Here is a 25880-nt window from a genome sequence, read left to right as displayed (position 1 = left end):
TTATGCAGCTCACAGACTGGTTAGTAGAAGTAATAAAATCCAGACGAAGTGGATGGTGTAAATAATTCATTTGAGCTCACCAACATATTTATACAGTATGTCGTGGTGGGCAGGGAAAAAACAAGTTAAATACAGTAGAAGTAAACAATATAAATGGATGTCGCCTTTCTATTTTGGCCTTTAGCTGCTGTCATCAAGAGAAGTTTGGCACAATCAGGTAGTTTCCCTCTCGAATAGCCGCACTTCACAGAGAGTCATTTTATCAGAGCCAATCACAGGTCCATAATGGGGAGAGTGCTGCTGTGTCTCCAGGGGTGTGACAGCAGTATGTGGGTCAGAGCTGCTCCCGGGGCCACCAGCCCCCAGGGCCCCCTGCAGGCCGGCCACAATAGCAGCCCCAGGAAGGATGCCATAGTTAGGATTCCCACCCGTAACCGGGACGCCTTCGCCCAGGGCACAGACACACTGGCAGCAGCCCCACAGTAACTTCATCAATCTCGGAACGGAGTGGCAACTGCAAAAGGCCACATCAGTCACCCCCACTGCTCGTCTCAGAGGGGACAGGGCCACCAGAGCTGACAATGAGGCGAGCACCATGGTGGCGCTATGAAAGTGTCAAATTCTTTAGGAAACCATCAAGCCTCTGTAAAAGTCACGTTTTTTTCTCTTCTTCTTTGACCTGGCGACAGGTCAGCAAACATTTGTTTGATATCAGTGTAGCTTGATTTGCATATTATTTTCCGCTTTTCAATGTTTTAATGAGCAACAGTTAAGACAATTCTAATTGATTCAATTCTCCAAAGTTTTCACTACTTGGCAACTGATTGTCTTATGCGCAGATTACAGACTGCACCTGAAATCACCGTTCAAAGAATAATACATTTAAGAAAAAAAAAAAAAAAAAAAGTTATTAAAATGACCTCAAAGAAGACGTGACAGTGCTGACTGTGGCTTGGAGTCCACTTCTTTTTTCTTTTTTCTTTTTTTTTACAGGGCCTGCAAATCGCCATCACTCAGACTCTGTCTCCTCCTGCTGGACAGAGGACTGCTGATGGAGGACAGTGGACAGTTATTAGTGGCAATAATAAAACCTTCATTTGTAAGTGAATCATATTGCAATTAAAATGCAAGTGTTTATGCTTAACATTTTGTATTTTTCTTTGTATATTCTCTATCTATATGATGTTATTTTTGTAAATGAATACATCATATATGTATATATATATATATATATATATATATATATACACATATATGTATATATATATATATATATATATACATATATGTACTTTTATTTGTGCACAAGACAAGGCATGTTCATGTCATCTTATTAACTGTACATCTGTCAGGGATAGTTACACACGTCCATCCATCCACGAGTGAGTCGTCTGCTCTTTTACTCGCAGCTTCATGTCCAGGAAGCTGCTCCACTGCTCTGAGCCCATTTTCTCAAATTAAGCATTTTCTTGTGTCGGGGTTCAGAAGTCACTTGACCGTCTGACAATATGGCCATTGTGGCAGGCTGCTACATGCGCATCAAAGAGGTGATTAACCAGTTGACAGGGCAGCACGGACAATACTGCTCTTTACAGGGTGGAACAGTGCAGCCACTCACATCAGTGTGAGCTGCAGTGCTGCTTCCACACACACACACACACACACACTGCAGCTGACAGCATTAAACTCAAATAACTGCACATAAAAACACACACACATGCATGTTGTTCACACTGTTGCACGTGCAACAGGTTTGGACCACAAGTATTACAGAGGCTTCATTAATGAAAGTGTTTCATCAAGTTTGTCTGGAGAAATTCAGAGCACCACAACATTATTATTATCATTATTATTATTATTATTATTATTGTTGTTATTATTATTGTTATTATTACTGTTATGAATATGTCACATTATAGTAGAAGAACATTCTCTTGTATGGCTGAAACCCGTAAAAGACGGATCCACCTCTGATTGGTGAATAATTTGGGCTCCTGTCCAATCACATGCTCCTCTCTGGGAGGAGAAACCCAACATCAAAATAAACTGCCACTTGTTCGCCCTTTTCACTTTTACACTTTTACACTTGGGGCTTTCTCCTTCACTTTGACGTCACATCATTTGATATTTTTCCCTCTCTCTCTCTCTCTCTCTCTCTCTCTCTCTCTCTCTCTCTCTCTCTCTCTCTCTCTCTCTCTCTCTCTCTCTCTCTCTCTCTCTTATCTTTCAGAGACAGGGTGTTGAACCTTGAATCAGTTTAGTTTTTTCCACATATATATGTGTCTCCTTTGATTCTTTTTATGCATGTCCCTCAGAGCTTCAGCTTTTCAGAGGACCACTCAGTACTGGATGATATGAGAACACCTCAGTAAACAGAGCAGTCGTCAACATGAAGCAGTGGAGAGTCGTTTTGATGTGTCTCACATTATCGTGGAGGCTACAAACAGCATTAACCCAAACCCATGAAGGTAAGATCATTTCACAGCAGATCACTGTTTAACAGAATAGAATAGAATAGAATCGTGACTTGTTCACCCTCAGCTCTTCTTTCCTTCTTTTCTTTAATATTAAATAGGACTGAAACTATTAACTATTAAATTGTATAAGTTCTCTGATTTTTCAGCTTCTTAAATGTGATTATTTACGGACCAAACGATTACTCGAAAATAATAAATTCTGAAAAAGAATCCTTAGTTGCAGCCCTGATATTAAACAAGGGTCTTAATGCAACAATATACTGATATTCCTACTGTATAAACTAAAATATTGCTGCACATTTGTGTTTATTATTGATTTATTTGACTGGTACTATACATACAAGCAGCTGTAGCTTATGAGAATAATAATAAAACACATATTACTGCACGTTATCAAGCATTCTAAGCATAGGAGACTAACATAACACAGATATTGATGAGTTACAATGATGATCACAGTAAACATACATTTATAATTAGAAATGACAGTTATAAAAAGCACCATACGTCACTTATTAGTGTTATTAGATGTATGGCTACACCTGTGTTTTAAATGTCCTAATATTCAGAATTGTTGTGCAGCTGTTCCAGATGAATTCTGCCTCTATTTATACATAAATAATTATGTACACGAGGATGTGGGTTATGCTCCTGTCATCTGTCGACATGAAATAAGGAGCTAATCAACCTCACAATTGTGTCGCTGGTTCTGGTGTACACCTCCATCCATCCACATATTCGGGACTGAAGACACTTGTGTGTACAGCTGCAGGTTTGTTGCACATAAAGGGACAGGACTGCAAAGTATCTGTTGGTCAGTGTGAGAGTATGTGTACGCGTCTCCTTCCGTCCACGATATTTCCCGTTTCCCTCCGCGAGAGAGTCCATCTCACACATGTCCCATTGTCTGTTGGTATGATCTCAGCAGCACAGACCCATCAGACACACACACGCACACAGAATCACTGTCTGTCACTGCAGCGCTCTTCACTCCCTGCGAGGACACACTGACCACATTTATAACTTAATCACAATGAGTCACTTTGTCTGTGGAAAGCCCTGTTCCCTTGACCTCTGTCCGGCTCTCAGTCAGCCCCAGGCCTTGTACTGCTACATGTAGCCGGGTTTGAGCCTGATTATTTTACTCTGCTTCACATCAAACTCTGCAGCCAACACAGCAGCACACACACACACACACACACACACACACATCAGGAAGACTCACCATAGTCGTTAATACCACAGAGACAATGCAACCTTATCTCGCTGGCATTCTTCATTTGTTCAGCTTCCATAGACCGTACTGGAATAGTAGCACAGTACACCAGCCATAGTTTAACGTCATCGTTGAAATATACATTACACAGTTTGAATGTGTGCGGGCTCATTGCAGTCGATTTAAATTCACATCTGTCATTTGGACTCAAACCATGTGGTAACTGATCATGATGTCACCCAAAACTGAACTCTAGTTTTGAAGCCTGAAGTTTGGTGATTTGCAAATGCATATTAGTTCTGTGTTAGGGTTGCGGTCAGTGTGTGAGACGCGTAGATACACTGTCATAGTCCTTTACGTGAGAGAGAGTAGAAGTGTTCTGACCCTTCCATCCATCCTCTACCGCTTGGTCCTCCACATGAGGGCCGCTGGTGCCAGTCCCAGCTGACATAGGGAGACATAGGGGTTCCACCCTGGACAGGTCGCCACTCCATCACATAGAGACAAACAAGCATCCACTCGTAAATCTACAGTCCAATTTGCCTCATTCTCATCCTCAAATCTGCATGTTTTTATGACTGTGGAAGGAAACCTAGAAAACCCACGCACAAACAAGGAGAACTTGCAGAAAGAACCTTGTTCTGACCGGCTCTACTTACTGCCACCACTACACAACCATGTGTTTCTGACCCACATTTCTTAATAATCCAAACGAGTGAGGGTCTGTCTGTGCATTCACACAGTTTTTCCTTTCCTTCACATTACAAGTCATAATATCAGTGAGCACATAAAGGAGATGTTGTTCCATTGCTGTTACCTCTTTGAAATCCCTTCTTCAAAGAGGTAAGAGGGAAGAGGGAAGTAACTTCAGATTAAGTGAAGAAGAACAAAAAAGTTCACCAAAGTTGCCCTGACGCCATCATGAAGCATGAGCTGTGTCCAAAACTTGTGTTAATGTAACAGGTGTCTTTCTTCTCTGTGTGTGTGTGTGTGTGTGTGTGTGTGTGTTAGTGGTTTGTCCTGGTACACAGAACGGAATGAGCTCCACTGGCTCTCAGGAGAATCAGTATAACCTGATTAAGGAGCGCTATGACGGCTGTGAGATTATCATGGGAAACCTGGAGATCACTCAGATTGAGAGTAACTGGGACTTCTCCTTCCTCAAAGTAAACACCCTTCTTCCTCGCCCACCTGCTTTGTCTGTACAAGGTACTGAAGCTCGCTTGGTTTTCTTTTTCTTTGACGATAATGATCTTCTTCCATCCAGACCATCCGCGAGGTGACCGGCTACGTCCTCATTGTCATGAACCACTTTCAGGAGATTCCTTTGGGGCAGCTGCGGATCATCAGAGGAAACAGCCTTTATGAAAGACGCTTTGCCCTCGCTGTCTTCTTCAACTACCCCAAAGACGGCTCCAACGGTCTGAGGCAGCTCGGGCTCGGGAATCTGACAGGTGAAGATTTTAAAAAGAGGAAAACAGGACAGTATTGTACTCTTGTAATAAACATTCACGCTCCAAAACATCAAAACTACAATGCACTGTGTCATAAATTAAATATGTAATCAAGGTCTGTGGGATTAACCCTATACCAGTGAACTGCAGCTTCTTGGAAATGTGCACAATTGTAGTGTAAAATTACAGTGTAATTGTTTATACATTATTATTATTATAATAATGATAGTATTAATAAAAAGATATTCCGGCCATTATAAGTAGAAAAGGTTTGAAAATAGGGGTCAAAACTTTTTTTCTCTCTGAGTACTTTTAAATTATTGACCTAGTTTGAAATTACAGGTTACAGTAAATTGTTCTTGGGCAACAAAGACAGGAAAATCTGTAGAAAAAATACATTTGGACAACACATTGTAAAAAAAAAAAAAAAAAAGTTATTAAACAGAGTTATTGTCTGTGGTAAAGGTTGCGCTGGTGTTGCTGGGGAACAAAACATTACGCCAAGCCAGAGAATAAGGGTGTCGGCGCTATAACATAGACATGCACGTGATATGCTGTTAGGGAATTGTGCAGTTTTGGGATCAAATGTAAAATATTCACAATTTGAAAAAGATGATATAAGTTTACCTTTTTTTTAACCCTAAATTGCATCTAGTATTTATACATACAGAAACTGAATATACTATCCATACGTAGATCTGTGTAAGTGTATAAATGCTTTAAAATAAAAATGTTTTTAGTAGCCTAAGAATAAGCCTTTCATGTGTACTGTAGGGAAGGCCTTTGCTTCATGCTACGCTGCCATGTCCTGAATGGACAAGCTTGTATTTTATGTTTTGAAGCCAAAGTTTATGACACAGACAAAGGACAAAAATGGTTATTTTGCTTTTCCATTGGCAATAGTACCTGGGATCTGGGCGGCGACTTGTTATACACCTGCATATCTTGCAGGCTGTAGAAGCGTTAATTTGCTCTCTGCTTTGTGTTGTGTCTTTCTTCACAGAGATTCTGGAGGGAGGAGTGCAGATCATCAACAACAAGTACCTGAGTTATGGCCCCTGGATCTTCTGGCAAGACATCATCAGGGACAGCAGCGCCGCTATCGACATCCGGTTCAACGGAGGGAGAGGTTCCTATAGTCTTACTTCACTAATCCCAAGTCACCTTCAAAATTGTCTCTTGTAGTTACTCTTTTTCTTTCTTTCTGTCTATTCTTCTTTTTCTCTCTTAGGCCCCTGCCACAAATCCTGTGGAGATTACTGCTGGGGGCCAAATGGGGACCAGTGTCAGATCCGTGAGTGCTCGATTGTTCTGTATCCTTCTGCTTGTCTGGCTCAGTTCTTCCCTCTCACAACGCACTCATGCACACAGTTGACCAGTGTTGTAATGTAACAAAGTACAAATACTTTGTCACTGTACTTAATTCGCATAGCTGTACTTTACTTTGTTATTTATAATTCTAGCAACTTTTACTTTCCCTCCACTACCTTTCCTCTAACGATCTTTGATACTCGCAAATAAAATCAGTAGAAGAAGAGTTGGTAAATATAGAGCTTTTCTAGTCTTGATGAGCTGCTTTACACCACAGTTTTGCCATTCACCCATTCACACATGGGTTTAAGTGTCTTGCTCAAGGGCGCACATAGACTAGCAGAGCCAGGAATTGAACACACAACCTTTCCGTTGAAAGACAGCTTGCCCTACCACTGAACTACCATGGTTCTTTAATACTTTTACGTCTAAAACAAATACATTTTATACAAGAATATTACTTTTGATACTTAAATACAATAAATGTCATATACTTTAAGACTTTTACTTACGTAAGAAGTGTAATTTTTTGGTAAGATACTTGTACTTTTACTCAAGTATCCCTTTTAGGTACCTTATACATGACTGCTGTTGACCTCCATCGGTTCCGTTTCTCCTGTGTGTCTCAGTGACTAAGACGGTGTGCGCTCCACAGTGTAACGGCCGCTGTTTTGGGACCAGCCCCAGAGACTGCTGTCACATAGAGTGTGCAGCAGGATGCAAAGGGCCTCGAGACGTGGACTGCTTTGTAAGTACCCTGTCCTCACCTCTTGCCTTTGCAGCCAAGTCTAATTTCAAGAGGGGTTTCATTCCAAACGGCTTTGTCACTTGCTTTTTTAATTCCAATTCTGTTTCCAATCATGTTTGACTCCATTGTAAGGCACATATTTTTAAACTGGTGGATGGATTTTCACCCATATTTTATCAATTACAAACCACAAACTGGATTTTTTCCCCGTCTTCCAGGCAGCTGTTTGTATTCGTTACACTAATATTGCACATTAGTGTCATGTGGAAATCCCCTTGCAGACACTTGATGCTTGCTCACTGCGATACTCAAAATCTCACCAGCAGCATCAAATCGAAACTATTCTCTCTGAGACATGAGGTTATTTTTGTCTTCTGGTGTTTGTTGTTTGCCAAAGCTTGTGAACGGTTGAGGGCTTCATAATCATGGGTAGCGCTAAATTGAAACCATAAAATATCAGTTGATCACCCAAATCTCTGAGATGTATCCTCTGGAAGCCATAAGTAGTCATCCTAGCCGCCGATCATTGATAGTAGCGGTCTGGCAGACTTTAGGCACTACCCCAGTAGTTTAACAGCCTGCATCTGTGTGTGTTTGCAAAGGCATGCCGTCATTTCAACGACTCTGGAGCCTGTGTGCCTCAGTGTCCCCAGACTCTGATCTATAACAAACAGACGTTTCAAATGGAGACGAATCCTAATGCAAAATATCAGTATGGCTCCATCTGCGTCTCTCAGTGCCCCAGTGAGTACAGACACCCTGTGTTTTCTTGAATAATACTTTTCCAAACCTTCCTAAATGTGCAAAAGACAGTCTGAAGTCTGTTTTCTTTCATCCTCACAGCACATTTTCTGGTGGACGGTAGCTCCTGCGTGAGCGTTTGTCCTCCGGACAAGATGGAGGTGGAGAGAGAAGGCCAGAAGCAGTGCGAGCTCTGCAGTGGACTCTGCCCCAAAGGTTGACACTAATGAATACACGAGACAAACTTCCTCTGAGGTCATTTGTCGTCCACCAGAGCCAATCAAGTTGTCGTGTCACCCCCGCAGTGTGTGAAGGAACAGGTGCTGAGAACAGACAGACCGTGGACGCCACCAACATTGACAGCTTCATCAACTGCACCAAGATCCAGGGCAGTCTTCACTTCCTGGTCACAGGGATTCTTGGGTAATTATTTGGGTTTTATACCCTAAGCACAATAGCACTTTTTTGTGTATGTTCCATCAACCTGAAACCAAATTAAAATGAATCTTTTCATTTTTCTCCAAAGAGATGACTTTAAAAACATCCCACCACTGGATGTCAAAAAGCTGGAGGTGTTCCGCACAGTCCGAGAAATAACAGGTTTGTTGGTGTTGATTAACAATAAATCATGTGCTACAGCACTGGAGCTGTAATGATAAGAATTCCTTTGTATTTTAGTTCATTTCACTGTAACGTCAGATCTTAAAAGGTCAATAATAAGAACATTTCAATGATCCACTGTAAAGTTTGTTTGTTACTATATATACACTATGTTTTAATTGTGTTACACTTTAATTTTTTAGATATTCTAAACATCCAGTCGTGGCCCAAAGAGCTGACTGACCTGTCCGTGTTTTCGAGTCTCACTACAATTCAAGGGAGGTCGCTCTACAAGTAAGTACTGATGACACTGCATGTTTGTGTATATGAAAAGGATCTTTTTGCATTTATATGGGTTTATATCATTTGTGTAGTATGTTCCCAAGTCAGATTGTAAAATACAATCTGTTCAGGCTGTTGTAGAAATGTGGTGGCTCAAGGTGGCAGCCTGTAATAATAAGTACATTTAAAAGGCTTATTTTAAGGCTATGTGAAGCAAACAGTCTACATTTTAAACAAAACACACACATACTGTATATACATATGCGCATACACATGGGTAGTTTAAACCACCAAGCGCAATTTGTTGTGTCGCTCCACGCCAATCACGTCTAATACTGAACATTTTGTGATGCGATGGAAGCAAGACGCCGTATTTTAAACAGAAGTAACGTTTCTTTTAGCACTCTCTGTTGTGGAAACGTGAGCGTCAGATGCGGTTTGTGCGATATAGATATAAATTTGCGTCGCGTCCGGTTTGAACACAGCATAAAGCCTGGTGAATGTTGCATACTGCATCTTTAAAATTCATAAATTCAATGAAATACAAGAAAGGTACCAGATAAAACAAACAAATAAATGTTGACTGTATTATACAGGCTCCTGTCTCTCCTGGCTGAGTTTTTCACGCTCCGTGTTCGCACCTCATGATCAGCCTATTTGTGTGTTGCTGCGAAGATGTGTGTGTGTGTGTGTGTGTGTGCGTGTGTACTTTTTCTGGCCTAAACACTGACCTTGACAGGACCAAAACCTGGTCCTAATGATGCACAACATAATTCCTGAGGAACTGGTTGATTTTTAAGGTTTGAATTGTGGTTTATTTAAGGTTAGGATTAGGCATTAACTGCTTATGTTAAGGTTAGGGAGACAGCTTTGTCTCAATATGGGTCCTCAAATGCATTGCTGAGCGAACCTGTGTGTGTTTGTGCAGCACTCCACTTGACTTTAAAATAAATACATTATCCACAGAAACAGATGAGAGTTATTATTATTTTGACATTTGTTTCACATATTTTTTTTGGTTCTGGCGTGAAAGTTCTTTCTTTTCTTTCTCTTTTTTCCCCCTCCCCTGTTTTTGTTTTTGTCTGTGTCCTCCTTCCCTTGAACCACAGACGTTTTTCTCTAATGGTGATGCATATCCCCACTCTGACCTCACTGGGTCTGCGCTCCCTCCGGGAGATCAGTGATGGCAGCGTGTACATCAGTCAGAACGCCAACCTCTGTTACCACCACACTGTAAACTGGACACAGCTGTTCAGAGGACGCAGAGTTCGAGTCAACAACCTTAACAACAACAGGCCGCTGGCAGAATGTGGTGAGGCGAACTCAGAGTCTGGCAGGAATAAAAACTCTTCTATTTCCAAATGAAATGTTGAATTTGTTATGATTTGGAAACCTTGAAACTGATCAAACGTTTTGTTTTTTTTATCCATGTACGTCATGAAAATCAAAACTTTCTTTATATCATATAATATTGTGGTCAAAATTAACTTCCTCGTTGTCTTTTTGTGTCTCGCACTTGAATTAGTGAGTGTAATGTGAGAGCTATTGTTTGACCGCTGTGTGTGTGTGTTTTCACACTGTTGTGTGTGTGCAGTTGCAGAAGGCTACATGTGCGACCCACTGTGCTCAGACTCAGGCTGCTGGGGCCCGGGGCCCGACCAGTGTCTCTCCTGTAGGAACTACAGCCGAAATGACACGTGTGTGGGCAGCTGTAATTTCAACACCAGGTCTGTAGATATGAGTTGATAATCTTGTGATTCTTCACATTTGTGTGTTGAATATTTTTTTCCTCTTGTTTAACTGTGTATTGTTGAATATTGTGTCCATATAGAGCTCCGAGGGAATTTGCAGGGCCCAGTGGGGAATGTGTTGCCTGTCATCCAGAGTGTAAGCCTCAGCATGGGACAGTCAGCTGTACAGGACCGGTAATAACCTCCTTTTATAATAAATACCCAGTGATATGGATGTTTGCTAATATAGAAACTGCACAGGCATGAGTTGTTTGCCCAAAATTTGTGGAAAAAAAAAAAAAATCTGCAGTTTGATTCTAGGTTTTGGCCTTTCTATGTTTCTGCAGCTTCTCCCACAGTCCAAAAAACATGCAGAGGTTAATTGGACACTCTAAATCAGCCGTAGGTGTAAACGTGAAGGTGAATTGTTGTTTGTCGAGGGACTGACTCAAATTCAGACAACTTTATTGATCCCCGAGGGGGAGTTCATTTGCAGCCTCACCACATCCTCATCACATTCAGCCTTCAGTCAGGAATACTTGACCAACCTCGAGAAATAGCTTCATTCTTTTTTTTGTTACGTGCCCACCAGTGACACTTGGTCCGAGGCTTGAAACTGCAACGCTAAACCCACTTGTAAGGGGGCGGGACCTCATTCCCAGAATGTAAACAGTGTCCGCCATCTTTGCTAACAGTTACGCTAACAGGACCAAGTGTCACTGGTGGGCACGTAACAAAGAAAAGAATGAAGATATTTCTCAACTCAGGCAAAACTGAGGTTGGGAAGCACAATTTTTATAAAATACTACCCCTATTCTACAGTAGTAATACAAAGCTAAATGCAAATCGGTGAAGTTTTACTTTATTGAACAACCAGTAGCACCAACAGATTGACAGACAATGGAGTAAGGAAAAAAAAAAAAATAATACATTACAATAAGACCATCAATAAAATAATAAATAATGCATGTCTAGGTTTAAAATGCTTGTAAAGGTGCTTTTTAAAAGGATAGCTATTCAAATTCATGAATGGAGGAAAAAGTGTTAGGCAATGAATGAATGAATAAGTCAAATCAAGTCTTCGTCATTTGTTAAAAATTCACAACGAACACGAGTGTAATGATACCGATTGCATCACACGTTTCAAAAATCTCAATTTCCAGAAGAGTTGGGATACTTTTTTAACGACATGGGTCATGTCTCCATTTCTTTTAGTGACACTAATTCATTGTTTGAGAATTGTTTTGTTGTTAGAATGTTTGTCCATTCTTGCTGGTTACATGACTTGAGCAGCTCAGTACTTTGTGATCATCTGATTCTCCTCATAATAATATTACATATTTTTAAGTATACTTATACTACAGTATACCTGCTGAAATATGTTCCACCACAACTTCCATTATAAGCTACTGCCTCAATGGTGCCTCATTCCATCCCACACCATCACATATGCTGTTTCTCTGGGCTGGTGTTTATATTTTTTGATTGGGAATCACAATATTAACATTTTAACTTTGGCACACAGTTAAAATGAAACAGTACAAAGATTTGTTTCCTCTCTCGATTTCTTAGGGTGCAGATGAGTGTGTGGAATGCGCCAACCTTCGAGATGGTCCGTACTGCATGTCCTCCTGTCCCACTGGTGTAAATGATGGACAGAAGGGACTAATCTTCAAATATCCCACCAGGGAGGGTCACTGTGAATCGTGTCACCACAACTGCACACAGGGGTGAGGAGGACAGACGTTTGTGTGTGTGTGTGTGTGTGTGTGTGTGCGTGTGTTCCATCCATGTGATGCAGTAATGGCTCTATAAATGTTGACGACAATGAACTGTTCATCTGTTTCAGATGTTCAGGCCCAGGATTAAATGACTGTTTACAGACAGGCAGACTGTCGGTTAGCAGGTGAGTGTTGCCCCCTGCTGGTAAAAAAACAAAACAAAACAAAACAAAAAAAAACACTACACAACTATATATCCTATGACCTATGTGTATCTATCATTTCATGTTTCTCATTTAAGTGCAACCACTTAATGTCCCTTTCAGTTTGCAAATAAAATTATCCATTTTATTCACAAAGTCTTCTCCAACACTTTACATGGCACGGACAAAACAATAAACAACAAAAGCAACAGCAAGATAGAAAATAGATGACAGTTTAAAAGTTTCTGCGCTGTTGGTGGAGAGTGGTGAGAGTTTTTTTCTTTATTTCAGTGTTAATTTAACGGGGTAAGATACAATACAATACAGAGTTGAGCTCTAAATTACCAAATGTAAAATGTAATCACAAACAGAAAACATAACCACATACACCAAAGTTTAATAGCCCTGTAGGTCCGCTGAATGCACAACCTGACAGTATAGACATACACATACTGTATATACTGTATATACATACCTGACACTTACATATCAACCCTATGCTTCTTGATTTTGAAATGTTGACAGTTCTGTTAGAGTCCACTTGTTTCTGACCTTCTCCCAACATCTTTGTCTCTCTCCGTCTCCGCTCCTGTCTGCAGCGGTCAGATCACAGGTATAGCTCTGGGTGTGCCGGCCGGCTTGATTTTCTGCCTGGTGCTGTTTTTCCTGGGAGTGCTGTACCACCGAGGCCTGGCAATCCGCCGCAAGAGAGCCATGCGGCGATACCTGGAGAGTGGAGAGGTGAGATTTCCTTGACACTATGCCTGCGTTTGAATTGACAGGTACACGGAGAGAAGGAATAGAGTCATGTGGGAGTAACTGTTGTTTTTTTTTTTTGGCAGAGCTTTGAGCCACTGGGTCCTGGAGAGAAAGGCACCAAGGTTCACGCTCGCATTTTGAGGCCCTCAGAGCTGAAGAAACTCAAAGCTCTAGGCTCGGGAGTGTTTGGAACAGTGCACAAGGTATTTCAAAGTTTTTTCAAACACGTATGCACAAGTTTGGGTGTTAAATGAAGAGATATGAGAAGTGGCATGACTGCAGGTGTACATTTAATGTATGTTTAAGGGATTCTGGACTCCAGAGGGAGAGACTGTGAAGATCCCTGTGGCCATCAAGGCCATCCAGGACAGCTCAGGTCGACAGACCTTCACTGAAATCACTGATGTGAGCATCATATACTCTTCAGAAGCAGATCACTTTACACACAATGTCAGACTATGACGAGAAACTGGAGACAAATAAAACATTTTGAGGTCACAATGATTCCCAATGCAGAACAAATCAAGTATCACAGCCAGTACATTGATGTTTTCTTCTTCTCTGTGTAGCACATGCTGTCCATGGGCAGCCTGGACCATCCTTACATTGTGAGGCTGCTGGGCATCTGTCCAGGTCCCAGTCTGCAGCTGGTGACACAGCTCATTTTGCAGGGTTCCTTACTGGAACACATCAGGCATCACAAGAACAGCCTGGACCCCCAGCGTCTCCTCAACTGGTGTGTGCAGATTGCTAAAGTGAGTGTAGTTATGGATTAAAAAAAAACACACAAAAAAACATCGATTATGAATAAGATGTCAGAGTATATTTAGAGTACATATGTTTCTGTCTTAGGGTATGTACTACCTGGAGGAACACTGCGTCGTCCACAGGAACCTGGCGGCCCGTAACATCCTGCTGAAGAACGACTACCAGGTCCAGATCTCTGACTATGGCGTGGCTGACCTCCTTTATCCTGATGACAAGAAATATGTCTACACTGACACCAAGGTTGGTTAGACTCACTCATTTTGAGTGGACACCTTGGAAATGTTCAGTCACAGTTAGTGGTTTTCACTGTCTCTCCCAGTAATAAAGTCAGACAGTGACGTGCGCCTGCGATTTGTCTTCTAATACAGACTCCTATAAAATGGATGGCACTTGAAAGTATCTTGTTTCGCAGATACACTCATCAAAGTGATGTTTGGAGTTATGGTAAGTGGCTGCAGGACCGTGTGTCGCACTATAAACTATGCACTGATGAGTAAATGCTCCTCTAAATGGATGCCGTCTGTGAATTTTGGCAGGGTGAGTTTAAATGTGTCATCTGTCTTCCCGGACAGGGGTGACAGTGTGGGAGATGATGTCGTTTGGAGCAGAGCCGTATGCGTCCGTGCATCCTCAGGAAGTGCCAAGTCTGCTGGAGAAGGGCGAGCGTCTTTCACAGCCGCACATCTGTACCATAGATGTCTACATGGTCATGGTTAAATGTGAGCTTGATAAAGCACCGCCACCATGACGCGTACATGGAAATGGAAATGTGATCTGGATAATTCGATTTTTTTTCTCTCTAGGTTGGATGATTGATGAAAACATAAGGCCGACCTTCAAAGAGCTGGCCAGTGATTTTACTCGTATGGCAAGAGACCCACCAAGATACCTCGTTATCAAGGTGAAGTTTACTCGACGTTTACTGAAGTACGATACCACTTTATTGTCAGTTTTTACTGGAATTAATTTTGCAGTTGCAAAAAAGACAACATACAGGTACAACAACAAACGCACAAACAATTTTAATCGTCCGAGTTAGATTTCAGGAATGATCAATTTTTGCATTTCATCACCGGTGGTAAAAAAGATATTTATCAGCTGTCATAATGTGTCCTACCATTTCACACAAATGTGTAGCTCCTTTTGTTTGGATATTGTACTCGGCTATATTTTGATTTCATCACATTTTACTGTGACATTATAACCAGGAAAATAATATTTACAGCAGTAAAGACACAGTATTTTTAGTACTCAATTAATCAGTAAAAAAGATAGACTTTGACCAAAAGTCAAACTTTATAGCTCAGTGGTAGAACGAGTCATGGGTTTGGATTCCCTGCTCCTCTAGTCTACATGCCGACGTGTCCTTGGGCAAGACATATGCTGGCAGTGTGTGAATGAGTATGAAAGATAAGTGATAGAACATGTGCTGTGTGAATGGGTGAATGGCAAAACTGTAGTGTAAAGCAGCTTTGAGTGGTCCTCAAGACCAGAAAACCATTTAGCAAATGTACTGAGTTATATGCGATGGTGTTTTTATCATCTGGGATGATAAATCTACCCTGTTATTCTGTAGCTGGAAGGAGAAGCAGCCTCAGAAGAAATCAATCGAAGAGGATCCGAGCGAGGACTTCTGGATACAGATTTAGAAGACCCAGATGAAGCTGGACTGGAGGACGGTTTGACGACTCCTCCCCTTCAACACTCTCCATCTTGGAGTCTGTCCCGTTCTCGTATTAATTCTTACAGGGTAATAAATTATTCTTTGTATGTCGTTGACTGTTTGAGGGCCATCTTCAAAGAATAGGGGCCAAGTGAAATTAGCACATTAATCTTTTTTTGTTTTCTGATTTGAAGAGCGGCACCTCTCAGTCTGGGCCGATTGGATACCTGCCAATGACACCGAGTCCTCTCGACAGCATCCGCCAGGTGTGGCACGTTCACATATTCATGGCCTAATGTTTGCTGGTGCTTGTATTGCGCAACGAATAAATAAGATAAAGTAGATTCAGCTCTAATGTTCCACAGCCTAACTTTAATCAGAGAAGTTACTACATTTTGCCAATAAGTAAAATAAGTATTAACACACAATGCTGCCAGTATTATCTCAGGAGCCAATAAAATGAGTTATTTAGGTCCAGCTGGTCTTTGTTATTTTGCTAATAAGAGTGATTGATTTCTCTGAGCTGCTGCATCAGTCTAAGTATTTATTTGCTTGCATGTCTCAGTTGTGGTTCCAGAGAACTCGGCTGAGCTCTGTGCGGACGCTGCCTGACAGGTCAGAGGTCAGGGGGAGTGGCAGAGAGGCGGAATGGCACGAGGAGGTTCTGCAGAGTGCCAGTCTTTGCAGGGGCAGATTTGGCTCAGAGAGAGGTGATCCTCGTACAGCCATCGGCCGACACAGGAAACTCTCAACGGCGTCAACTCCATCCTCATACAAGGTGTGGAAGGCAGAGGAAGAGGATGAGGTAGACCATGACGGCTATGTCCTGCCCGTGTCTCCTGTCTCTCCAGAGAGAGGTAAATGATCAGTACTAAATTGAGGTTTTTTAAGTTTTTCAAGCATTTCCTGTTGTGCTGCATTTTAAACAAAAGGTATATTATTATTATTGCAACAATATGTAATCAAAGTTTCTCTTCTATGAATCTTGTCGCGACTCACAGTCTCTAGAGTCTCTCATTATGGCCGAAGAAACCCAAGACTGAAGACTAATCTGGCTCTGGTGGTGAAAAATCCTTCCCAGGAATATGAAATCATGAGCAAAGAGTCTCCTCCTGGCTCAGGCAGCAGTTTCTCATCTCACACAGTTGCCGTGTCTGGGGCCCCTTTCAGTACGACCTCACCTTTACCCTCGCCAACCTTCACGGTTTCCTTACACGTCCAAACCACAGCAGACGTGGAAACAACATCAATCTCAACCGCAAGGAGCAAACAAGAGGATGAAGATTGTGAGGAGCAAAAAGACTCCAGAGAGAAAAATCAGCAAACTGAGCGCACAGAGGAAGACCAAGAAGAGGCAGTGCAAGGAATGGGCAGGTATGAATACATGGATATCAGGCGCGCTGACTCCTCAGAGGGAGAGGATTCAGCATGGGAGAGACAAACATCTGCAAAAACTGCAGCAGAGACACAGGAAACAGACCAAACAGTGGACATGCTGGAAAAAGAGCACCAGGATGAAGAGGAGAGGTGCCACTACAACACTAATAAGCAGCCCACACATCCAGAGAATCGGAGTGGCCTGGTCATGCCCACACCAGCTGTGCTCACATCTGGGGAAGAGGAGGTGGAGGAGTATGAGGAGATGACCAGATTTGGAGTGGTGCCCAGTGAGTGGAATCAGGCAGACTACCAGAATGTTCCAGTGAAGGGAAGAGCTGTTTCTGAGGAGATGGGCGGTGGTAAGTGTGCGCCGATCAGGGGATACATCAAGGTGTGTGCAGGCATGGGGGAACCTGGCAGCAACACATCGTTTGACAACCCAGACTACTGGCACAGCAGACTGTTCCTCAAGCCAGATGCTGTACGCACCTAATAATGTGGCGGGGGACAGACATTACTTTGGCACCGGTCATAAATCTGCATAGATTTGTAATATTTAAATAGGTCCAACAAGCTTTTAAAGATAAAAATAATAATGAGTATTAAAAACATTCCACAATTGAATGTGATTTTACTGCTTTATGATGCAGTAAATAAATGTTTATGAGCCATAAATGTGCCAAAATACTGTTATAACAGTAATTTGTAGTAGGCATGGGACAATACCACTTTTTTGTGTCCGATACCAATGTCACAAACTCGAGTATCTACCGATACCGACATTAGTCCGATACTGTCATTTTAGACCATTTATGACCTATGAAGCTGTTAATAACACATTTATGCTGAGTCATTTCAAAGTCATCATTTTTCAAATGTGTAACAAATATTGTTCTCCCAAAAAGAAGAACCAAACAGCCCAAGCATGACTCATGCTTTTGCTGATTTTTATTTACATTTTTATAGTCTGTGCATAGGGAAGCATGTGATTTATAGGATATCCGATCCAGTGATTTTGACCAGTATCGGACCGATACCGATACTGACCGATACTGATTCCCATCCCTAATATGTAGTGACATGAGCTGTTTAAGTCCCATTTCTATATCTCTGTCTTTTGTAGAAATGATGCTGAATACAATTATTCTACAATTCTCCAGTTATTTGTGTTGTTTGTTTATTTGTATGGCTGTCTTTTTTTGACACCATCTTGCAGTGTGTTTCAAATAAATGGAAACAATACATTTTGAATTGTGTTAAAAGTTCTTATTTGTGTATAGCGTATTTTAAGTGTTTTTTTGTCTCAGATTTAATTTGGGATGTGATACATAATAAAGTGATATTGAGTGGGCTCTCAATGCGTCTCGAATTAGCATCTGTTTTTAGATGCCAAACAATATATGCATACATATACTTTTGGTTTGTTATGGATGTAATCCTGCAATGTGGCCTGGGACATAGTTGCATTGACCATTTCTGAAAGTTTGAAAGCTCAAACAATTCACACCTGTAATTGTAGAGGATATAAAATACATGTATACTGTATATAAAATAAAAAATTAAATAAAATTATTCTCTGCTACCAAAAGATTTGTTTCTTTTATTTATTTTTCCACAAATGTGTTAGATATCAGTTTTATCTGTTGGTAAGCCCTTCACCATTGCTAAGAAAATCAATTCACCAATATTGCAAAGGCGTTTGGACTAGAACTAATATTTGGTACTGTTTTGGAGTCATATGTGTATCAGATAACATGGAGGTTATTAAAAACATGCAATATTGATATTCTTATGAAAAAAAATCAATTATATATATATATTAAATATAACAAGTACTAAAATCCAATACAAACACACTTACCATAACTCCAAACATGCTTGTTTGGTTACATGACAAAATGGGTATATTTGAATAATTATTATTATATTAATTTAAAAAAGTCTTTAAAAAGGCAATAAAACATTAAATATTAGAAGTACTAAAACCCAAATACAAGAACATGTGTTCTCTCTGTTTATGGTAGTACTGCAATTTGGCATTGGTTTAGAGTCAGTTTATCACATGACATGGGGGCTATTGAAAAATAAATACAGATATTACTTTAATATATATACACACACAACATATATATGTACATAATATTTACATTCATGTAAGTAAGCACTTATAAAATATTCATTTAAAATGAAACGGAATTAAGCGTTGTATCAATCATATAAAGACAATAATGTAAAATATAAAATATTATATCCAGTATGAAAGAGGTGTATCATGTGTCAAGTGTACAATTTGGCATTTGTTTTAGAGTCACTGATTCAGTCCGTTTTCTATTTTATGTACAACAACCCTATATTAATATAATATATTTGCTATAGTATAATATCAAATGTATAAGTACACATTTGTTCATTTCATTACTAGTAGTTATTTATGCAAACTCCACCAAAACCCTCTCGACTGGTGTTTGACGACGACGAACACGAACGAAAGCAGTAAAGACTAGGCCGTGAACTATCTTGACTTGTCATTGGGTCTTTGGCCGCAGGCGGGATTTGGTGATAGCAGGCTGCCGGTAGAAGTCGGGCGGGCCGGTGTGCGGAGAGCAGCGTGGTAGATCCTGAGACTGACTTGACACCCGCCGGGGAAAAAGTTTCGCGGACTCACTGCCAACATGTCTGGAGACGACGACACTCAGGAGCAGACCATCGCCGATGACTTGGTGGTCACCAAGTACAAGATGGGGGCGGAGATCGCGAATCGTAAGTGGAAAGTAGCCGTTAAACGTCCACGAAGTACGAAGATCCTTCTGCGTTAGCTACTGTAGCAGCGTCGGCTAATCACACTCGGCAGCAGCAACTGTGCCATGTGCCGCAGCTGCCTTAGCGGCCACAGGTCACAGCCAGAGAGCGGGTCTTTGTTCAATTCAGTTCACACCGAGGTGTTTTAAATGTTGTTAGGAAATGCTTTTACTTGGAGTGAGTTGTGTTGGTTTATGGTTTTGCAGCTGTCATATTAGCCTAGTGAGCTAGGTGGGTCTGTGGCTTAGCTACTTCACACTAGCAAGCGCTAGCTAGCAGTAACGGCTAATGGATAGAGATAACAATGACAAGTACAAAATGGGTTGTTAACATGTGGCGGCGCAGATTCTGTTATACACCCACATCTAATTCAAATGGCAGCTGTTACAACAGACGTGAATGAAGCCGTTTGTAATCTGAGGTTTCTTTCATCTTTATCAGAACGAGCACAACTCACACAGTGCACTGCCATGTTAGATTACCGTCGAAAAAAATAATTGAATTATTCCATTTAAATGTTTAAATAAACTCACAAATTACCCTTAATGTCAACAACATACCACATGCTTGGAGTTGAATCCAATATATTTTACAGTATATAATTTGTAAGGCCTCAGTCGTTCAGTGACTTTGATACGTTTAATATACATTTGGAGCATATTTCGTCCGTACTTTTAATATTACAACAAAACTTAAGCAACTCCAGTCGACTATATCTACCCATTCGTGGGTACAATGACCTGGTTGACTCTGAACCTCCACAGACATTTCAGACCTCTAATTTATGACCAGCATTTGGCTATTTAAAGCTGATGGACAGCTGCCAGACAGTCTGTTCAATGTTTGTTTTTTTAGCTAAAGTGCTGTTGGTTGAATTAAAATCAAATAAGACCTCCTTTTGTCATTTGATATCGGCAAATTATTTCACAGACCAGTTCCCGCTATGGAGTCAAACACCACTGACCACTTTTACCTCTTGTACAAAAACATTTTACTAGCTTTCTTTATCATAAAACATGACTAAGAACCAAGATAACATATTCTGTAGTACCTGACATCTCCTAAAATGTGGCCCCAATTTATACTGCAGTGAAAATGTAGGAATTACAAGTAACCACATGTACTGCTGCCTGGATATGAATGGACCTATATCAAGGCAAAATTAATATTTTCATTGAATATTATCCATATACGGTTTGATCCTAGAAAACGCACCTTCTGTCGATATTGGTACTTTGAGGAATCAGTCAAGAAGAAAAACGGTCTTTGCACAGTTGGCTAATAAATGTAAAGACAACTTTAGAGTTAACATTGAGCAATGTAGGTGAGACGAGTGTGAATTTTCACTATTTTGACATTTTATGAACCATGTGACTAAATATCGAACACAAAACATTACAACATTTGTGGTATTGGAGTTGCTGTCCAAAACTACATGTATACTGTCATTCATATGTGTTTTTAAATGCATTATGACTCTCTTTTTCTTTTTTTTTAATCTCCTGTCCTACAGAGGCTCTGAAGACAGTGGTAGCGGCAGCTATGCCTGGAGTCTCTGTGCTCAGCCTGTGTGAAAAGGGTGATGCTTATATCATGACAGAGACTGGGAAAATCTTCAAGAAGGAAAAGGACATGAAGAAAGGTTAGTCTTTTGTTGCATTATTGGTCATCATCAAACGTCTCTGACCCCGCACTCCCTTATTTACTCTCTTCCTTTTGCAGGTATCGCTTTTCCTACTTGTGTGTCAGTTAACAACTGTGTTTGCCATTGCTCTCCTCTGAAGAGCGATCCTGACATCATACTGAAGGACGGGGACCTTATCAAGATGTAAGCGGCTAAAATTATATCGTTGTCCCTGAGTACTGGACAAATTGTCCTGTAGTGTGTTTTTTTTTTTTTTTGCGTTACACACTCACGTTTTCCTGTTGTGTTGGTGTGCAGTGATCTGGGCGTACATGTCGATGGCTTCATCTCAAATGTGGCTCACAGCTTTGTTGTTGGAGTGACCAAGGTATGGCGTCACTCTTGGAATAAATCACACTTTCACAACTCATTTATTCAGAAAATGCAAGGATTGTGATTTGACACTCACCATTAGCAAATTATAATAATTGGGTCTTTTTTGACCTGCTGCCTGTGTTACATCAGGACAACCCACTAACAGGGAGGAAGGCTGATGTTGTCAAAGCAGCTCACCTCTGTGCTGAGGCTGCCTTGCGTCTTGTCAAGCCAGGAAACCAGGTAAAACTCCACCATGATCACGGATATGATTGACATCACTGCTCTTACCTTTTTAAACAATTACTTTTGTCTCTTGTTATATTCTATTAGAACTCACAGGTCACAGATGCCTGGAACAAGATTGCAAAGTCATTCAAGTGCTCTCCTATTGAAGGTGGGTATTGCTTATGCTGTGACTATAATTGCATACATTTTCTGAATGTAATACTTGACTCAGTTTATTTCTTCATTATTTATAGGCATGCTGTCCCATCAGCTCAAACAGCATGTCATTGATGGGGAGAAAACGATCATCCAAAACCCAACGGACCAGCAGAAGTCAGTCAGTTACATTTAGCAAGTCTTTATCATAACTGACCCTATGAGTGTTCACTCTAACCTGTGGATAATTGTTTGTAGAAAGGACCATGAGAAGGCTGAGTTTGAGGTGCATGAGGTCTATGCAGTGGATGTGCTTGTCAGTACTGGAGAGGGAAAGGTGAGAGATGAATTTCAACCCCCCCACTCAGCATAGAAATGATGTGCAGGCAAGGATTAAAATTTCTATGTTCTGTTTTGCGATTAAGGCCAAGGATGGAGGTCAGAGGACCACCGTTTACAAACGAGACCCCAACAAGGTTTACGGCTTGAAGATGAAGACATCTCGGATATTCTTCAGTGACGTGGAAAAACGCTTTGATACAATGCCTTTCACTCTGAGGTAGTGTCTTTCATCTTCACTTCAGATATTTGTGTTTTTTTCTACGTCATACTCGCCACCACTTATGCCTGTACTTGAACTGAGTCATTCTGAGTTGGTTTGTGAAGTGTGGATGGAGTGACTTTCACCCTAAACAATGCCAAACTGTAGGTCAGTTTAAAAAGATTGGCAAGTCATTAAAAATTATGTTTTTCTCATATTCAGCAAGGAATCTTTTTTTATTTAAATTAAAAATAGACAATAAACAACAAAGTGAAATGTTAGTGTTCTTTCCTGACTGCAAGATTGGGATATGCTCTCATTTACACATTTGTAAATACACTGGTTTGTTTGTTTTTTTGGAGGAGGGGGTTTAGCACTTGAGCTTTTGTGTCACAGGGACAACACTTTAATCATAAAACTAGAGGTCATGAGAAATATATTAACAATGTTTCCCTTCAGCGAGGAAACGCAACATAATTCATTAACACGTGTGGCTGCAGAGGCTGCTGTAGCCCAGCTGAAGTCGCATAATGTTTTTTATAATTAAATGTCCAGAGTTCCCCTTCCTCATTTCTCTTTTCTCATTTGTCTCCTCAGAGCATTTGAAGATGAAAGCAAGGCCAGGTTGGGCGTGGTGGAGTGTGCCAAACATGAGCTGCTGCAGCCATTCAACGTGCTGCATGAGAAAGAGGGTGAGTGGTTTCAAGCCCTTGGAGACTTTAAAATTCTTTGTGGTTTTTCACATGAACAAAATGAAGGGAAAGCTCACAGTTGCTGCAGAACATCAGATGTACAATCGAATGAAAATATCACAGCACAGGTGTCGTGGTAAAATTCCTTTTTTCCATATACTTATGTGATATGCTTAGGCAACACAAACCATATCCTGTGACTAACTTGTGTGGGGTTTTTTTTTTTACCATTAAGCCCACATTCTCACACCTTGCAGACTGCTGTCTGTGCTCACACACTGTCTCTAAAGAGACACACATTGACTGTCACTGATGTGTTGTTACAACTAGACTTCCTGGATTTTTTTTGTCATTGTCTCACTGTCACCATGCATTTTAATTAGTGAATAGCACCATTTGATGTCCAAATTGAACACCCAAGTTGACCTGCACCTTTTCAATCTTATCTGTGTTCAGGAGAATTTGTTGCCCAGTTCAAGTTCACTGTGCTGCTTATGGCTAATGGACCACTGCGAATCACCAACAGCCTCTATGAGCCAGAACTGTACAAGTCTGAGCATGAGGTTGAGGACCCAGAACTGAAGGTAAAGTGTGATAAATGTTGCCTCCTCTACCTGAAGAGTAAAAGATTGGATTAATGAAGGATATCTCATTCCATTTTTGTCTTTTTGTTAAAGGCTTTGCTTCAGAGTTCAACCAGCCGCAAGGCTCAAAAGAAGAAGAAAAAGAAGGTGCGTTGTGATGCAGTGTACTTTATTAAAATACATAAGAATTTAAGCTCCAAATGTTTCCACTAACTTCATTATTTTTCTTTAAAGGCCACAAAGACCGTTGAGACTGCAACAGGACAGGCAATGGAGACTGAAGCTGCAGAATAGATTCTCTCTCTGCAAGAAATTCTGACAGACCTCTGATGACCCAAAGAACAGACATCATGAATCCTTCTGTCCCAGCTGTCTGAGGCACTTGCTGGTGTAGCCGGTGTGAATACCTCTGAACCTAACTGATGTCAGTCTGGGATGATGCTGCTCCTAAATTCTGTCACTCCTAAAACCTAAAACACAAACTCATTTGTCCCCAGTAAATGTCGTTGTCCTTGAGGTAGCCGTTCCTCTTAACAGTGGGCACAGTTCAGCTGCAAGAGTGGATATTTGGTGCATGGGCATTTGCTCATTGGATAATTAAACCCCTTTCGATCTTGAGCCGATTTTTCCATAGTAATTGCTGATAAAGTTAGAGAGCATCAAATGAGTTTGACAGAGCAACCAAGGATGATGAATTCACCAGACTATCAGTGTAATCATGAGGCATTTAAATAACTTTCTTGAGGTCATAAGCCTGAAGCCTTTTGAAGTGTTAACATGGGCAGAAACGTAATGGCCGTCTTGAACCCTGACATTCTATGTCGTACACAGCATTTGTAATCATTATTTCATGTTACAGTTAAGTTCAGCTAAACTACTGCATTTGTACTGCTCTTGCTTAAGCCTACTAGCCATTTTAGTCATCTGTTGTACTTCACTCAGCTTATATTTTCTAAAGACTGACAAAGTGATTTAAAGAAAAAACAAACTTCCATCCTCGGTTGTGGACGGTCTAACTTCTGCCAAGGGTTCAGCGTTCGGTCTTCTGGTGCCACCACTGAGTCTGACAGTCTGTTTACATAAGAATTCCATACCTGTTAAATATATGGATACTTTTGTAAAACCAATCCCACTTTCAGAGACTATTTTTGGAAACATTAAAAAACCACCTGACATCATTTGTGTGCTTCTGTTTTTGAACTATTCGGACCAAATGGGTGACATGTTTGACATGATTTTGAAAATGTATTGAGACTGTTTAGAGGACACCAGGCACCGACCTGCTTGGAGATCCAGCTTTACTGTGTTGCAAATTTAGGTCCGTAGGCTGGATTTAAGAAGGCCTGAGGTCATGTCATTGACCCTATGGATAGTGGCCAAGCTGCTCTGTCTTCAGACCACAGTGGCTTGATTAATTATTTCAGGGGAGAAATGGTAGAGCTATAACTTTGAAAGTAGAGCTTTTGACATGAAATGGAATTGGAACTATGAAAAAAGCCTAACACATACTCACCACTTTATTAAGTACACCTGTTCAACTTATTGACACAAGCATCTAATCAACCAGTCTTATGGCAGCAGCTTAATACATAGAAATGGTTGAGGGGAACTGCCAGATTCAAAACAGCATTAGTTATGGGAGAGAAATACGATGTGGTCATTGGAGCTAGGTGGGCTTATCTGAGTGTCTTAGATTAGAAACTGCTGATCTACTGGGGAAAAGGAAAATATCAAGTGTGCATCAGTTCCCTGGGCAAAGGCCCAGGTGATGTCAGAGGTCAGAGGAGTATGGCTAAACTACTTCAAAATGATAAAAAAAAGGCAACAT

At 40.9% G+C, this 25880-nt stretch overlaps 2 protein-coding genes across 2 annotated transcripts; both read left to right on the top strand.

Moving 5' to 3' along the window:
• The first annotated feature begins 2204 nt into the window (after positions 1-2204).
• On the top strand, positions 2205-18304 carry erbb3b (erb-b2 receptor tyrosine kinase 3b). Its single transcript, XM_058643810.1, has 28 exons — positions 2205-2468; positions 4705-4859; positions 4961-5147; positions 6151-6276; positions 6379-6441; positions 7088-7206; positions 7809-7950; positions 8050-8163; positions 8253-8370; positions 8474-8547; positions 8751-8841; positions 9939-10141; positions 10424-10556; positions 10661-10754; positions 12132-12289; positions 12409-12465; positions 13083-13224; positions 13326-13445; positions 13549-13647; positions 13812-13997; positions 14095-14250; positions 14379-14454; positions 14583-14729; positions 14814-14911; positions 15587-15760; positions 15868-15939; positions 16239-16530; positions 16675-18304. Exons 1-28 carry the CDS (start codon positions 2390-2392, stop codon positions 17544-17546), a joined length of 4347 nt encoding a protein of 1448 aa, XP_058499793.1. The 5' UTR covers positions 2205-2389; the 3' UTR covers positions 17547-18304.
• A 1314-nt stretch (positions 18305-19618) lies between these two features.
• Positions 19619-25230, top strand: pa2g4b (proliferation-associated 2G4, b). The gene is made up of 13 exons (XM_058644189.1): positions 19619-19813; positions 21366-21494; positions 21575-21680; positions 21795-21864; positions 22002-22094; positions 22185-22248; positions 22334-22412; positions 22494-22572; positions 22661-22794; positions 23374-23468; positions 23925-24052; positions 24146-24199; positions 24287-25230. The coding sequence occupies exons 1-13, from the start codon at positions 19726-19728 to the stop codon at positions 24344-24346; spliced, it is 1179 nt and encodes a 392-aa protein (XP_058500172.1). The 5' UTR covers positions 19619-19725; the 3' UTR covers positions 24347-25230.
• Positions 25231-25880: the final 650 nt, after the last annotated feature.

Source organism: Solea solea, chromosome 11 (assembly GCF_958295425.1).
Source record: "Solea solea chromosome 11, fSolSol10.1, whole genome shotgun sequence".
In the NCBI taxonomy this organism is placed as follows: domain Eukaryota; kingdom Metazoa; phylum Chordata; class Actinopteri; order Pleuronectiformes; family Soleidae; genus Solea; species Solea solea.
The sequence above is the reverse complement of the archived record's forward strand: the minus strand, read 5'-3'. Positions and strand labels throughout refer to the sequence as shown.